Source organism: Puma concolor, chromosome A3, assembly GCF_028749965.1.
Source record: "Puma concolor isolate L17-30 chromosome A3, mPumCon1.1.hap2, whole genome shotgun sequence".
Taxonomy (NCBI): Eukaryota; Metazoa; Chordata; class Mammalia; order Carnivora; family Felidae; genus Puma; species Puma concolor.
This window is the reverse complement of record NC_141669.1, coordinates 114,508,413-114,522,926: the sequence shown is the minus strand read 5'-3', so window position 1 is coordinate 114,522,926 and position 14,514 is coordinate 114,508,413. Positions and strand designations below refer to the sequence as shown.

Here is a 14,514-nt window from a genome sequence, read left to right as displayed (position 1 = left end):
AGGCTGCAGAGGAATGAGTAATTGTGCCTGGAGGGAAAGTCTGAGAGGAAGAACCCAGAATGTTAACAGTAGGTACTTTATATTCAAATAAAAACTTAAAAATATCTTTCTGATTTTTTCCCCCTCTTCCCAAAGCAAACCTTGATTGGTTGTGTTGTAGGAATACACTTAACTAGCAGACTTGGGAGCCTGACTGCATCACTTTAAACCGTGGCTTTGCTCTTTACTAACTGGGACGCTGTTACCTCTTTGTGCCTCAATTTCCACATCTGTAATATGGGCCAATAATGCCAACACTAATTGAGCACTTAATGGTATGCTGAGTCCTGGGCAAAGCATGTTCCATATATTAGCAATAAGCCTTCACAATGGCTACTTGTCTAGCCATGGGACATTATTATCCTATTTCACAGATGAGGAAACTGAGAGAGGTTAAATGTCTTGCCCAAGGCCCATTAGCTCACACATGGCAGAACCAGAGTTTGAGCTCCACAGTCCTTACGCTTTATCACCACTCTCCCTACTTGACAGAATTGTAGTGAAGTGGAATGATCTGATTGAAGTTTCTATAAGGTAACTATAATTTTCAGGGGTGCCTGGGTGGCTGAGTCAGTTAAGGGTCTGACTTCGACTCAGGTCATGATCTCGAGGCTCATGAGTTCGAGCCCTGCATCGGTCTCTGTGCTGACAGCTCGGAGCCTGGAGCCTGCTTCTGATTCTCTCTCTGTGTGTGTCTCTCTCTGCCTCTCCCCCGCTATCTCTCTCAAAAATAAACAAACATTTAAAAATTTTAAATAAAAGTATAAAAACAGGTGAATGTGTACATGTATTTCTTGGTTAATTAAAACCAAAGAAAATCTTTACGCAATACAAGAAATAGCCACTTAGTAAGCAGAAATCTTTCGTAACCCCACCTCTCTGCCCCCCAAGATAATGAGGGGAGGGGAGTCTTCCTTATACCTTTTCTATGCTGCCTGAGGTTTAAACAAGAGTATATAGTTCCTTTATAGACATACAAAACAATGAAACAATTTCCACTTTAGATTAAAAACAACAACAACTTGCCTGAGTGAGAGAGTGGGGGGTGGGGTCTGAAGGGTTGAGGGCAGAACGGGTTTGTTCAGGGAAAGCTTCTCAGAAAGGGCACCACTGGAGCCCACCTTTAAGGATGTGCAGAATTTCACTGGGAGGAGAATGGGACAGAGTGTTGCCAGAAGGACTACAGGCAGCTGCTCAGGGACATGAAGAAAAGAAGCGTGTGGCTTGCTTTGAGGGGGGGGTGGGGCGGCGGAGGGTGAGGAGGGAAAAGGGCAAGAGGTCAAGGGCCCTAATGCCCCACTAAAGCATCTAGACTGGAGTGGTGGCAAGGTCAGATTTGAGCATTCAACTATCCTTCCGGCTGCAGGTGGAGGCAGCGGGAGGGGGATGGGTGGGATGGAGGGAACTGGAGGCTGATAGGATTTCCCAGGGGAGGAATTTCAAGACCCTAACAAAGGCTGGGTGGTGAATGGAAAGGCCAGAGTAGATCCCAACCCATCGTCCTTCTCCTCCCTAGGGACCTTCGCCCCAGCTGCAGGGGTTCAAAGCCATTTCCTGGCAGCCCTCCATCCTCCCCACAGGGCTTCTCCTGTGTGGTCTTTATAGATCAAACAGGGGACGCTGGGCCCAACTGCCGCCGCTGTGTCTGTTAGGAGCAGCTCTAATGGCCTGTTGCAGGCGGATGGGCTGGGAGAAGGGGGTGGGGGGTGGAGCGCCTCCTGGAGAGGGGTCTCCCGGGAGGTAGGTGGCGAGGCTGGGCTGGAACAACCCTGCAGAGTCAGAGCAGGGAGGAACCTTGTGGACAGTCATTGAGTTCAGGGGGGTTGTAAACCCGTTTCAGCAGGGGTCCTGTCAAAACAAATCCTAGGTAGGTAACCAAAATAATCAGAAAAGAGAACCTCAGAGATTTCAGTTGAAATGATAGTGAGAAGGGAGTGAAACGGTTTGGAAACCATTATGGAATCTGCTCTCTGGCCGGCTTTATAAATAATAATACAAATAGGAATGGCTAAGAAGAATTGCACACTTCCTGTGTTTCTGGTACTGTGCTAAACACCACGTATACATTATTTTACTCCCTCAAGCCACCTATGATAGGTACTGTTATTAGAATATCCATTTTGCAGATGAGAAAATCAAGGCATAGACCAGTTATGCTGTTTGCCCCAAATCACAGAAAGTGGTCAACATGGGATATGGCTGATTCCACAGTCGAATTCTTAACCATTAACATTCTGGCCCCAGTGGGGAAATTGACAAAAGAGGGAAAGATACCTTGTCCACTCGGCCTGAAACAGAACCCCCCCCCCCCCCCCCACTAGCCTGGCCCAGCCTTCATCTCCCCTCACCTGGATCATGGAGCAGGATTCTCACCAGTCTCCAGGCTTACCCAGGCCACCCTCCAGTCTATTTCCAGTAGCCAGAGTACACATTGTGAAACTTAAGTCAAGACCCTATTCCTCTTCTGCTCAAATCCTCTGGGGTTCCCGCTTCATGCAGGATGAAAAGACCAAGTCCTCCTGTGGCCTTCGAAGCCCTGTGTGATCTCGCCCCTGCCGATCTGTCCACCATCATCTCCTACGGTCCCACGACTCTCTGCTTCAGCCACACAGGACTTCTCCTGGCTCTTCTTTTTCCCTTTGCCCTGGACATCCTTCCCAAGGCCTCCACACAGCTCACCCTCACCTCATTCTGCCCTCTGCCCACAAGCCACCTCCTTGCAGGGGCCTTCCCTGATCATCTTATCTCAAAGAGCCAAACGCTCCTCCCTGGAACTTTGTAGCCCCCTGCACTGTTTCACTTTTTCCATAGCACTTACTATTTGACTCATTATATTTTATATTCTGTTTAAAATGTATTACCATATTTTATTTTGCTTGCTTATCGGTTTCTCCCGTTAGACTGTTGAGCTCTATGAGAACAGGGACTTTGTCTTATTCACCACTCTATTCCTAGCATGTATATAGCAGGTGCTCTGCAATATTGTGGAATGAATAACTATAGATTGAGTGCACAGGTACCTTTGAGGCCCTCTTGCCCTCCTGCCCCTCCCTGGTTAAGTGTGAAGTGAACAAATCTCCGTCCACAGGAAACAAAGCCCAGGCTGATGGCAGTAATCACCTCCAATGGTTCTGAATACTTAACAATGGGGCCAGCCCTCTGCTAAATCCTTGGTATGTGTTGTCATATTAAACCTAGAAAGGGGGCGCCTGGGTGGCGCAGTCGGTTGAGCGTCCGACTTCAGCCAGGTCACGATCTCGCGGTCCGTGAGTTCGAGCCCCGCGTCAGGCTCTGGGCTGATGGCTCAGAGCCTGGAGCCTGTTTCCGATTCTGTGTCTCCCTCTCTCTCTGCCCCTCCCCCGTTCATGCTCTGTCTCTCTCTGTCCCAAAAATAAATTAAAAAATGTTGAAAAAAAAAATAAACCTAGAAAGAACCCAAGAGGTGGTCCTTAGATTATGAAGGATGAAACTCAGGCACAGAGAGATTATATAGCTTGTCACAATCACATATAGCAAGTAGACGGGTCAGGATTTGAAGTGAGGACATTTGAATCCAAAGTCAGTACTCTTAACCATTAAGCCAAGAATATAACTTCCCAGAGAGAAGACCCAGAGACTGACTTTCGCACCCAGTAGGTTACTCATTCATTTCAGAACTTCTCTTGAGTGCGGGGTTTGTGAGGAGGCAGAGGGAGCAGTGCTGGGGCCTAGACATAGAAAGAGTATTAGAGGGAAGGCCTTCCCTCTAGAGGCCTGCCTGCCCCCCTCCTTTCCCTCCCCACTTTGGGGTCCCCAGATCCTGGCAGCCTCAGAGGAATCTATGCCAGATCATCTCTCACTAATTGGCTTAGCAAATTATGCTTATCTGGGCAAAGCTTGGGCCCAGTGAGTTCAAGATTAGGGAAAGCAGGATTCATTGTCTACCGCTCTGCTGCCCACAGGGTCAGGGAAGACAGGGTTAGGACTTTAATTGGCTTAACAACCCTGAGTGGCTTAACAGCTCAGAGGGTTGGCGTTGAGGAGGCCGGGAGGGATGAAAACACATGTTGCTGTCCAGCTCACAGCCAGCTTCATGTCCCACCAAAGGATCTGGATTTGATTTTCTAAGGGATCAATATGTCTTTATGTGGGCCATTGCTCTGGGATCCTCCAATGCAGCCACTGTGTGGTGCCAGAGATAAGACTTAGGCTTGGGAGTTGTTGGACACAGCTGGGTTGACACCCCAGCTCCCCCTACTTCCTCAGTGGGTGACCTTGGATGTGTTATTTGACTTCATCTGAGCCCTACTTTCTTGTCTGATTGGGTATATCAATTGCCACCAGTGGGGAGCTTTCAGGGTAGAACGAGATCCTGTGCCTGGAGCACCTCATATGGAGTCTATTGGGTCATGGTGCGTGTGCGGTGTCCATGAATTCCTTCCCCTCGTCTTCCTCCTCAGAGCCCCATCTTGGGTTTAAAATAATAGTAACACCCATTTTCACAGGGCTGTTTGGAAACAGAATCCAGCCTTATCAATTGAAGCCATGCACCGATACGAGTCTGTGTTACCTGGCTCCTTAAAGTATTCAGACTTTTGATTCAGCATTGTATAAGCTTGAAGAGTTGAAAGATATTTTTATAATTCAAATTATTTTATTCAGAATTGAGGGTGTGAGATCAGAAGGTGGACTGGCCAGCCTCCCAGCTTTGATCCTGTAGGGCTCTTCCTCATTACACCAAGTTCTACCACTCAGAACATCTGCACCAAGGCCTGCTGAACAGTGAGCATGTTCATTGTGGGAACATTTCACGTGGTAAGCAAACATATGCCAACGTTGCTTAATTTCTAGGAATGCCAGCCCCAGTGGCTTCTCTCTATCTTGTCTGGGTTTTCCTCCATTTAGCCAGACACTTAGCCATTTTAGAATCCAGAGCTTTTGGGACAGGGGCCCAGAGGCTTTAGCTCTGGTAACTAGTCCCAGAGTCAAAATTCCAGAAAGGGAAGGCTCTTAAGGTCATCAGATCTAATGTTCTCATTCCACATACAGGGAAATTGAGGCCCAGAGGTGGGAAGAGTCTCACCCAAGGTCACCTAGCAAGCTAGTTGCAAACCCTGATGATGACATGGGTTTCCTAATCTCCTCACCCCAAGTCCAGCACTCTCCCCACGATACACGCTGTCTCCCCATCCTCACCCACATAGTTCAACTCCCTCCCCCTCCTTTCACATTCTTATCTCAGTGCAGCAGAAGCCCTGACTTTCTATCTCCTGGAATCTTGGAATCTCAGACTCATAATTCTTTGAGCTTGGGGGACACTTTCATGGCAGAACTGCAGGATGGATAAATTGAACTTAGGCTTTGAAGGCAGAGAGTCCTGAGTCCCAGCTCTACTACAGCTTAGCTGTGTGACCTTGGGCAAGGATGCCCCCTTTCTGAGCCTCCACTCCCTCAGCTGGTAAGTCGGAATAATACCACCACATCCCAGGATTATTAGGAGGGATATAAGAGATGAAACGGATAAAAAGGCAACCAATGGGCTTGGCACAAAGTGAGTGCTTAATAAAATAATTGTTATAGAGCTGTAAATTAGGGCTCTCATGCCTCTAATGCCTAAGTGAAATGGTCCAGATGTGACCAAAGGGAATGGAGCTGGACAACCAGGAGACATATACCCTGTATACATGGCTATAGGCCTGATACTGCTGGATTCCTTTTTATTCCCCCCAAGAAAAGCTAGAACTCTTGGTTTTTGAAATACTATACAAGCCAAACAAAACACGTTTGTATGCCGTATTCAAACCTGGGGACATTAGTTTGTCATCCCTGGAGAATCATCTCATCCCAAGCCCCTCACTTTACATATGAGGGAGAGTGGAAATAGCCCTTTTATCTGAGAAGCCATGGAGCTCAATGGACCCTCAGCCATCTCCAGGTACTCTCCCTGAGACCCCCACCCCTACCCCATGGTCATTTTTTGCCCTGTTTGAGGGAATCTCAGTTTATGTTCAAGAAAGAAGTATTTGTTTCTTGTAAGTAGATTCTAAACAAGGGGAGGAGGGGGTTTGAGGTAGCCGGTGAGTTGAGGGGCAGCTGGCCCATTTTAGGCTAAAGGGAAAGGGGGATGAAGCTTTGGCTACCAAGAATAGGAAGTTGCCATTTCAGAATCTAAAAATATCTATCACCATCTGTCCACTCGGGCACAGAATGATAAATGCAGATTAGTTCCTGGATGTAGACATGAATATTTTTATGTGTCAAGCTAATAATAATAACACCACCTTGTGTGGCTAGAGCTCCACCTCCCTTTCCCCCCAGGGCAAGCTAAATGAAAAATACACACCATCTCAGCAAGGCGTGGATGGGGAAACCAAGGCAGAGAGAGACTCAGCAACACAACAAGGGTGACACAGCAAGTGAGCAGCTGGGACAAACCCTGGGAGTCCTGTTTCCAACCCTCAGCCCAGCACTGAATCTTCTGAGTTAGGCAGAACGTGTTAACAAGTAGCAGAATAAATATAACAACAGCAGTAATCACCCCTTACGTCTCTACAGTGACTTTGACTTTTTCCTTGATTTCCCTACATCTGTGATCATGACAATCTATTACATCCCTAAAATATGTTACAGTCTGCAAGGCCTTCACACAGACTTTCTCTCACCCTGCCATCCCAACAGGTAATAAAATGGGATGGTAGACCCATGAGATGAGATAAGTAGGAATTCTCCCTCATTTCACAGGTGAGGAAACAGAGGCTTGGAGGGAGGTTTATCTAAGACCATAAAGTGGGCAAGTTTATTCTGTCAGTGCACAGTAGAGCCTACGCTACCAGAGCGATTCTGATTCAAGGGGAACCCCAGGTTCAGAATTCCCCCTGTCTCCAATTAGCTCAGCTCAGCAGACAGCCTGAAAGTGGGCTGCTTGTACAAAGCCTCAGTTTTGTTTTACTGTCCTGGGATTAAAGGTCAGCTAGTGGCCATTTAATCTCAGATTCAAGATCTTAAATCCCCTTGGCCCTGTCGGGATAGGGGAGACAACTGGGGAAGTCCTAGAAAACAGAAGACAGCTTCTCAGCAGGGTCCAGCACACCCTTAACCAGAAGTCCAAAAAGTTTGGGCGGGATATTCATTTAGCTGCCTCAGACTGTTTCTCCTGGGAGGTTGGGAATGGACTGCAATTCCAAACTGAGAATCTTTGAGAGCAAGGAAGGACTTCTGAGATCTTTCCTAACCTGAGGCTTGGCACTCAGGCAGAGAAGAGTGGGTCAAGGCTGGAGGGAGCCCTGGGGCCCTGTTCCAAGCTTCCCTTTCATAACCCTTCAGCCCCTGGCCCTCCTTATTCACACCCCTGAGGATCACTTTTTCTCTCTTCTTGCCCCATCCCCTCCTCCCTCAATGGCCAGATCAGAGAGGATGGTACTGAGGTTGGTCAGTGTTTGAGGGTAGAGGGCAAGAGAAGCTGGCAGAGAAGAAATCAGAACTGCAATAGGGTGGGGCGGGGCGGAGGTCAGGACGCAAGGGGGACCTGAAGAGGTCAGAGCAGGGCTGGGGCGGCAGGGAGCCCCCTTGCCACCCCCACTCCTTGGGCTCAGCTCCCTCCACCTGCGCTTCTCCTACCTCCAGACCTGGCCGAGCTGCAGGAGGTGGACGAGGGTCTGCAGCAGCCAGACGCAGAGGCGGCAGCAGCGGCGGCGGTAGGCGCTGGCCGAGGAGGGCGCGGGCCCGGGACCCAGCTGGGGGCTGCCTTCTTTGGTACGGAAGGCGGCGGCGCTGTCCTTGGTGCTGATGGAGGGCCCGCCGGTGCCGCTGTCCTTGGTGCTGACGGCGGGTCCCGGGGCTCCCGCGGGCTCCGAGTAGTCGTAGACGAACCAGCGGAAGCTGAGCAGCTGCACCACCAGCGAGGGCAGGAGCACGAATAGCAACGTGAGGCCAAAGTAGGTGCGCTGACCCTGCAGGTAGTAGGAGGCCGCCAGCCACAGGTCCGTGGCGCCGTCGGAGAAGAACACGAGCAACGCGCACAGCACCCAGCAGCAGTCTCGCAGCTCGTAGCGCGGCCCCGAGCCCCCCGCCCCGGTCACTCCAGGGCCCCCGGCCACCGCCGCCGCCGCCTCCCCGCGCCCGCCTGCACCACCCCGGGCTCCTCCAGGCGCCCCCTCCGGCCCCGGGCCGGCCGCGGCCGCCGCTCCATCCGACTTCGCGGCCATGTTGGTAGAGCAGGAGGCGGGGAGCGACTTCCGGGCGGCGGAGGGGGTGGGGTGCGGAGTGGGGAGGACCCTGTGCGGGAGGCTCCCGCCTTCTCGTCTTCCTCCTCTCCTCTTCTTCCTCCTCCCCTCTACTTCAATTATTCATTTCCCTCGGCGCCGCCCCCGTCCCTCCCCCACCCCGCCAGGGCTGTGGCCGGATGGGGGCAGTTCCCCTGGGAATGGAGAGGGGGAAGGGAGTGGAGAGCATCCCAGGTCATCCTCTCCTTCCTTCCTCAGAGGCGTGGGGCCCCAGCCACAGGCTTTCTGCCTCTCTCCCACCCCACTGCACTTCCTTATTTCCTCTTTTCTTCACCGCCTCCCTCTCCATCCTCTCCTCTTCCATTTATCCTCTGTTTACCTTGGTGCCTTAGGTCTGAGGAGAGTAGAGGACCAGTGATTTGGAAGCAAGGGAGTGCCTAGGCAGGAACGTCAGTAACTCTTTAGCAATCACTGGATGCTAACAAGCCACTTCCTAGTTTCCAGAGTGTTCACATATTGTTCCATTCCCATATTTGATCTTGAAGGGTCCCTTTTCTTATTGTCTTTGAATCTGAGAAAATTGCAGCTCTGAGGGTTGTTTTCTTTTCCCCACTCTCCCCTTTCCCTCCCTCAGGGAATGCCTTCAACTGGCTACAGCCCTAGCAGAGTAGGGGCAGGGAAGGGGGCAACATCAGAGGGAAGGGAATGGGAGGAAACACCAGGTGGAGGGAAGAGACAGTGCACAGGCTTGCAGGCCTGAGATTGGAGGGCATATTGTCAAGAAAGTCTGGACCACAGATCCAGGGAGGTGCAAAGCTTGGAAAGATGGGGCTGGAGAATTCTGAGGAATGAGATCCTAAAAGTCCAGAAGATATACTTTATCCAAGATGCAATGGGAAACCACCGCAAAATTTGAGCAGGAGACAAATGCAATCAAGTCAAGATTTGGAAAGAAGCCCTTGCAGCCAGAGAAGCGAAGTAACTTGGGGGTGGAGAAGCCAAAGAGAGAATATAACAGTAATCTAGGAGAGGAGGTAGGGTTGCTCATACATCCCGGATACCCCCCCACACACCCCCAACCCCTTTGCTCAAATTGGATATATCAGGATATACAAACACTCATGTAGCAATTTCTCTTTGCCTGAGACACCAGAATCACTGTACAATTACTAACTCATTTTATCTTCACAATTTGTGAGGTAGTTTACATTTTGTCTTCCCATTTTACAGATGAAAAAATTGAGTCACAGAGAAGTTAATTCATTTCTTCAGAGTCACACAGTTACTAAGTGCTAGAGACAAAGTCAAGCCATCATCTGGCTCCAGAGTAGGCTTTGCTATCTCCCAAGGTGGGAGGGAGGGTTGAGGACCACCCTGCCTCGGAGTAGCTGGGAAGGGAAGATGGAGGGCAAACAGCTGCCCTGGGTCAGCAAGGAGCAGCCATCTGCAGTCCTGCAACCCAGCAGCCCTTTTGTGTCCAGGGACTGTTTTGGTCCCAGCAATGCTCAGGAGGTTGGAGTGCCAGCTGTGGCCCAAAGCTGGAAACAGAAAAGGAAGAGTTAGGGATTAAAGGAGTTTTCCAGGCTGGATTCAAAGCTAGTAGTCTCTATCCACAGGCATGTGTAGACTAGTGGGAGTTTTTGTGGGTTGGGCTGGAGGGGAGTCTGAATCCCAATGTGATTTAGGCAGGAACAATATCTTTTCCTTTTTTCTCTGTTTACAGCCCTAGGCAGGGAGACTCATGGAGTGCACAGAGCCCTGGGCAGAGCGAAGCTCTGACCTTGGACCCTGTAATGGCCCTGGGCCGGTTCTGTGTGTGTCTGGATCTCTACCTTCTCATGGGTACCTGGATGGGGCTTCACAGTTAGGTTCTGACCTCTGGGCCCCACCACAACAAAGGCAGCTCTGTACCTCCCATGCCTTTCTACATCCTCATATAAACCTGTTCAAACAGGCAGTAGAAGATATACTTTTATGTCTGAGGCCCTAGAGCCAGGGAACCTGGGTTTGAAAGCTACTCACCCCTTCCTGACTCTACGACCTTGGGCAAGTCACTCAATTTCTCTTAGCTTCAGGGGGGAAAAAAAGCAAAATGGGGAAGGGCAACCAGTGTTTTCCTCCTGGAACTGTGGTGAGGAGAATTAATGCTAATTATTAGCTTAGGGTGATGCCTTCCACAGGAAGCCCTCCCGGATCTCCCACCCAGTTGTGCCATGCTCCTTATCCTTCAGAGAAATCTCCCTGATGCTCCCCTGTTATGAACTTCCATGACGTGTTAGTCCGATTTATCCTTTTATGTTTGCCTGTTTGGAATTTCCTGACAGCTCCGTGAGAGTTGAGACAATTCATCTATTTTTTTCACCGACAAACTGCTGAGTGCCCAATGCTGTCCCTGGCACCCAATAGGTATTTGATGAACATCATTGAAGGAATGAGTGAGTGATCAACTCTATGAAGTAAGTTCTGTTGTTCTCTGTAATTTATAAACCAGATAACTGATTCACACAAGGGCGGTGGCCTACAGAATTATCAATCCATTCTGTGTATCAGGAGTTGTGCTAAGAAGTTATGGTTATGACTATATGTTGCCCTCAAACTGCGCCCCCTTTTTTTTTGCGTGAGGAAACTGGGACCCTTGGAGGTGCCGTCACTTGCCCAAAGCCATTAGTTAGGGAGTAGCAGAGTTGGCATTCAAGAACGCTAGTTCAGGCCACTGGAGAGGTGACAGAAGAAGGATCTGATGGGATGTCTGAAGTGTGGGCCAGGTGGGAGTGACCCACCTACCAATGGTACTTAGAGGGGACCCTGACCCGAATGGTTTGGACTGGCGTGTTCTGAGTGGTCTGAAATCAAGGATCAGGGATTCATACTAAGACTAATAAGGGAGTAAGGGAATGGTGTTTTAGTGGAAGGGGTGTGTCAGTGTGTGTGGTGGGGGGCAGGTGTGGCACAGAACAGCTTGAGCAAAGGCCCTGCAGTGGGACTGAGTCAGGCTCATACAAGGGCTGAGGAGAGGCTGGATGTGGCTAGTGTAGAAGGAGAAGGTGGACCACAGCTGTTTAGAACTGGACAAGCCCTGAGATCTGATCCAGCTCCCCAAGCCCCTCTTTCATTTTACAGATGGGGATACTGAGACCCAGAGAGAAGTCCCACATCTAGCAAGGGGCAGAAGCAAATCTGGGAGCCTTTCCTTAGGTCCCTAGGTCATGGTCTCTGGGCTTTGGTGGGAATCTGAAGAATCACTCTTGGGGAACAGTCCTTATCACATTTTTCTGATTAGCTCAAAACTCAGTCCGTGCCTACCGCACCCTCTGATTGGAGCAGCTTCTAGTAATATTCCTGTTTTTCTTGTGTAAACTATGCACAAGATAATTGGCACGGCATTGTTTATAGCAGCAAATATTGGGAATGACCCAAATGCCCATCAGTTGGGGACTGGTTAAATAAATCATGGACTTTCTGACAACAGAATGACATGTGGCCGTAAGGGAGGCAATGAAGCTTTCCATCTCCTAATACAGAGAGGTCTCCATGGGGACATGCAAGGGACAGAACAGGGGTGAAGCTGAGTGAAAATGAGGAGAATAATCTATTTGTTGTATATGCATAAAGAAACTTTGGAAGTCTATATAAGAACATGAGATTACTAAAGAAGGCAGAAGGGGAACAGGATGGGAGAGGGAGACTTCATTATATGCCCATTTATAATTTTTTTGGAATCACATGAGTGTATTTACCTATTAATAAAATAAAATAATAATGAGGACAGCTGCTACTCAGCGATTGCTGAATGTTGTCTTATGGGAATAGGCGGTCAGCACGGTCAGATTTTCTAATTACTCAAGAGAAACCAGAAATCTGGATTTTATTGTAAAATCTCTTGATTTTTAAATGTTGGCTCCATTTTTGCTCAAACACTTTTCAGGCCAAGTAAATAGGTCAGTGGGTCAGACACGGCCTGAGGGCCACCAGTTTCAGCCTCTAATGGCTTCCTGCTCCCAAAGCTGGAGTTCTCAGCACCCCAGGGCCCCACCCCCGTGTGGGCAGCAGAGGACAGAGAAGCGCTGTCATGCCCCTTGTCCTGCCCCTCTCCTGGCACCCTCATGCCCTTGCCCCTTGGGGATGTGACATTTGGGGCTTTTAACTCAAGATCTGGAAGGCAGAGAGGGGTTATGAACTCTCAGATAATTCCCTCCCCCGGGGCCCTGCAGGCTTCGAGGCCCAGCTGCTTCCTGCTGCCCACCCATCTGTCAATGGGAGGTGGGGACCGGAGTGAGGCTGGCAGTGATGGGGGTGGGCAGGAGTCCCCGTGCTGAGCCTCAGATCACTGGGCTCTGTCCAGACTCAGAATCCAAAAGGAAAAATCTAGAGATTGTGAGAAAAGGAAAACATGGGCTTGGCTGCACCTACTTGGTGTATGCTGAGCTAATTCACCAAATTACGAAACGCCAGAACTAGAAGGGCCCTAAGGGACCATGTCATCCAACTCCTTCAGTGCACAGATGGGGAGACCAATCTCTGCTCCCTATCCACTGCCCCAGGCCATGGCTCTGTCACCTCTCTCCTGGACAACTGGATCACACCAGCCTCCTCCCTGGGCTCCCCACAGCCCCTCTTTTGCTCTTAATGTTCAATCTCCACCCTTAGCCAGAGGGGCCTTTTTGAAAAAGAAATCTGATCAGGTTCCATGTCTGCTCAAAACCGTCTGAATATTTCCTTCCTCACTTTGAGCCAGTGTCCTCAACCCTGACTATAATCTCTCTCCTGTTCTCCTCTCTGACCTCACCTGCTTCTGTCTTTCCCTCCCTTGTTCTGTTCCAGCCACTGATTCTGCTCTTCTCTTCCCATGCCAACCTAATCCGTCCTGCCTGGCTTTACTCTTGCAACTCCCCCAGGAATTCACAGGCCTCCATCTTTCTCTTCTTTAAAAGGTTGCCTCTTCAGAGGGGTTTTCCTAGTAATTTTCCCCTGACACTCCATCCCCTTACCTGCCTTATTTTTCATCCGAAGCATGTATCACTACATGATGTGATAATATGTGCTTGTTTCTGGTCTAGGATATAAGATCTGTGGAGGCAGCAGTCATGCCTACATTGCTCACCACTGTGTCTTCTGCACTTAGTGGAACTTGGCACACAGATGTGTAGTGATCCCGAGCCAGCTGACATGAAAGGGCACAGGTCTCTAATTCAGGCGACAGCCAGTCCTGAGTCTGCCAGTTACCTGCTTAGGTGACCTTGAGCAAGTTACCTCACTTCTCTTCTCTGGGCCTCAGTTTCCTCACCTGTAAACCGAGGAAGTCACTTTGGATTCAACAATCCTGGAGTTCTCTTCTCTGGGCTCAGTTTCCTCATTTGTAAAGCAAGGAAGTCACTTTCGATTTAACAATCCTGGAATGTTTTCCCTGTTTTGCTGTCACTTTCTTCCCTATAGAATCTGAAAGTCCTTTAAACAAACGTGTGTGTGTGTGTGTGTGTGTGTGTGTGTGTGTGTGTGTGTGTGTGTGTGTTATCGGTGCATATTTCAGGGCCCTTGTTCCTTTTCATGGCATCACAGCACCCCATTGCATGGATGTACCACAATCTGCTTCTCCAAGCCCCTAAATAACGGGCAGTTAGGTTGTCCCCAGCCTGTTGTAATAATCCATTAATGAATAATTTTGTGGACGCATTATTTTGGATATCTGTAGAATCAATCCACTTGCTGACGGAATGGTCTGTGTGTTTATAATTTAGATAGAGGCTTCTACAGAGAATACGGCAGTTTATCCTTCACATACTGGCATTGAGTAAAAGTGCTGTCAGGGGGCTTTGAAAATGGACTGCAATACATCCTCAAGACTCCTTGCATATGAGGAAATCACTCCGCCTTGCTAAGCCTGTTTCCTCTTCAGTAATATGAGTATCCTACTTCGTGATGTGTGGTAGTAAGGATCAAACGAGATTTTTCCTGGCACACAGTAGGGCCTCTATAAAGATAAGCCATTCCTCCTCTGTTTAATGTTATTATCTGCCCCTGGACTGTGAGCTCTATGGGAACGAGGATCTTGTCTGCCTTGTTCCCTGGCAGAGGCACCTCCAGGCGAATGGAAGGTGTCCAATAATTACTTACGGAGTGAATTAATCCACTTTTCAATGTCACCTTGCCCACCAGGCCCTCCATTATGACCTAGCTCCTGCTTACCCAGTTCAACTTCATTCCTTATCTCTCTCTCCCCTTCTCCTTGGGCTCCAGCCACACTGGCCTCTGCCAGGTTCCTTCCTGCCACAACGCC

At 49.4% G+C, this 14,514-nt stretch overlaps 1 protein-coding gene across 1 annotated transcript in view; it reads right to left on the bottom strand.

Annotated features, from left to right (window-relative positions):
* Positions 1–8,222, bottom strand: part of XKR7 (XK related 7) — a 29,990-nt gene extending 21,768 nt beyond the window's left edge. Inside the window, exon 1 of the mRNA XM_025932425.2 lies at positions 7,636–8,222. Coding sequence (XP_025788210.1) covers positions 7,636–8,222 — 587 coding nt within the window. The remainder of the gene's footprint in view (positions 1–7,635) is intronic.
* Positions 8,223–14,514: the final 6,292 nt, after the last annotated feature.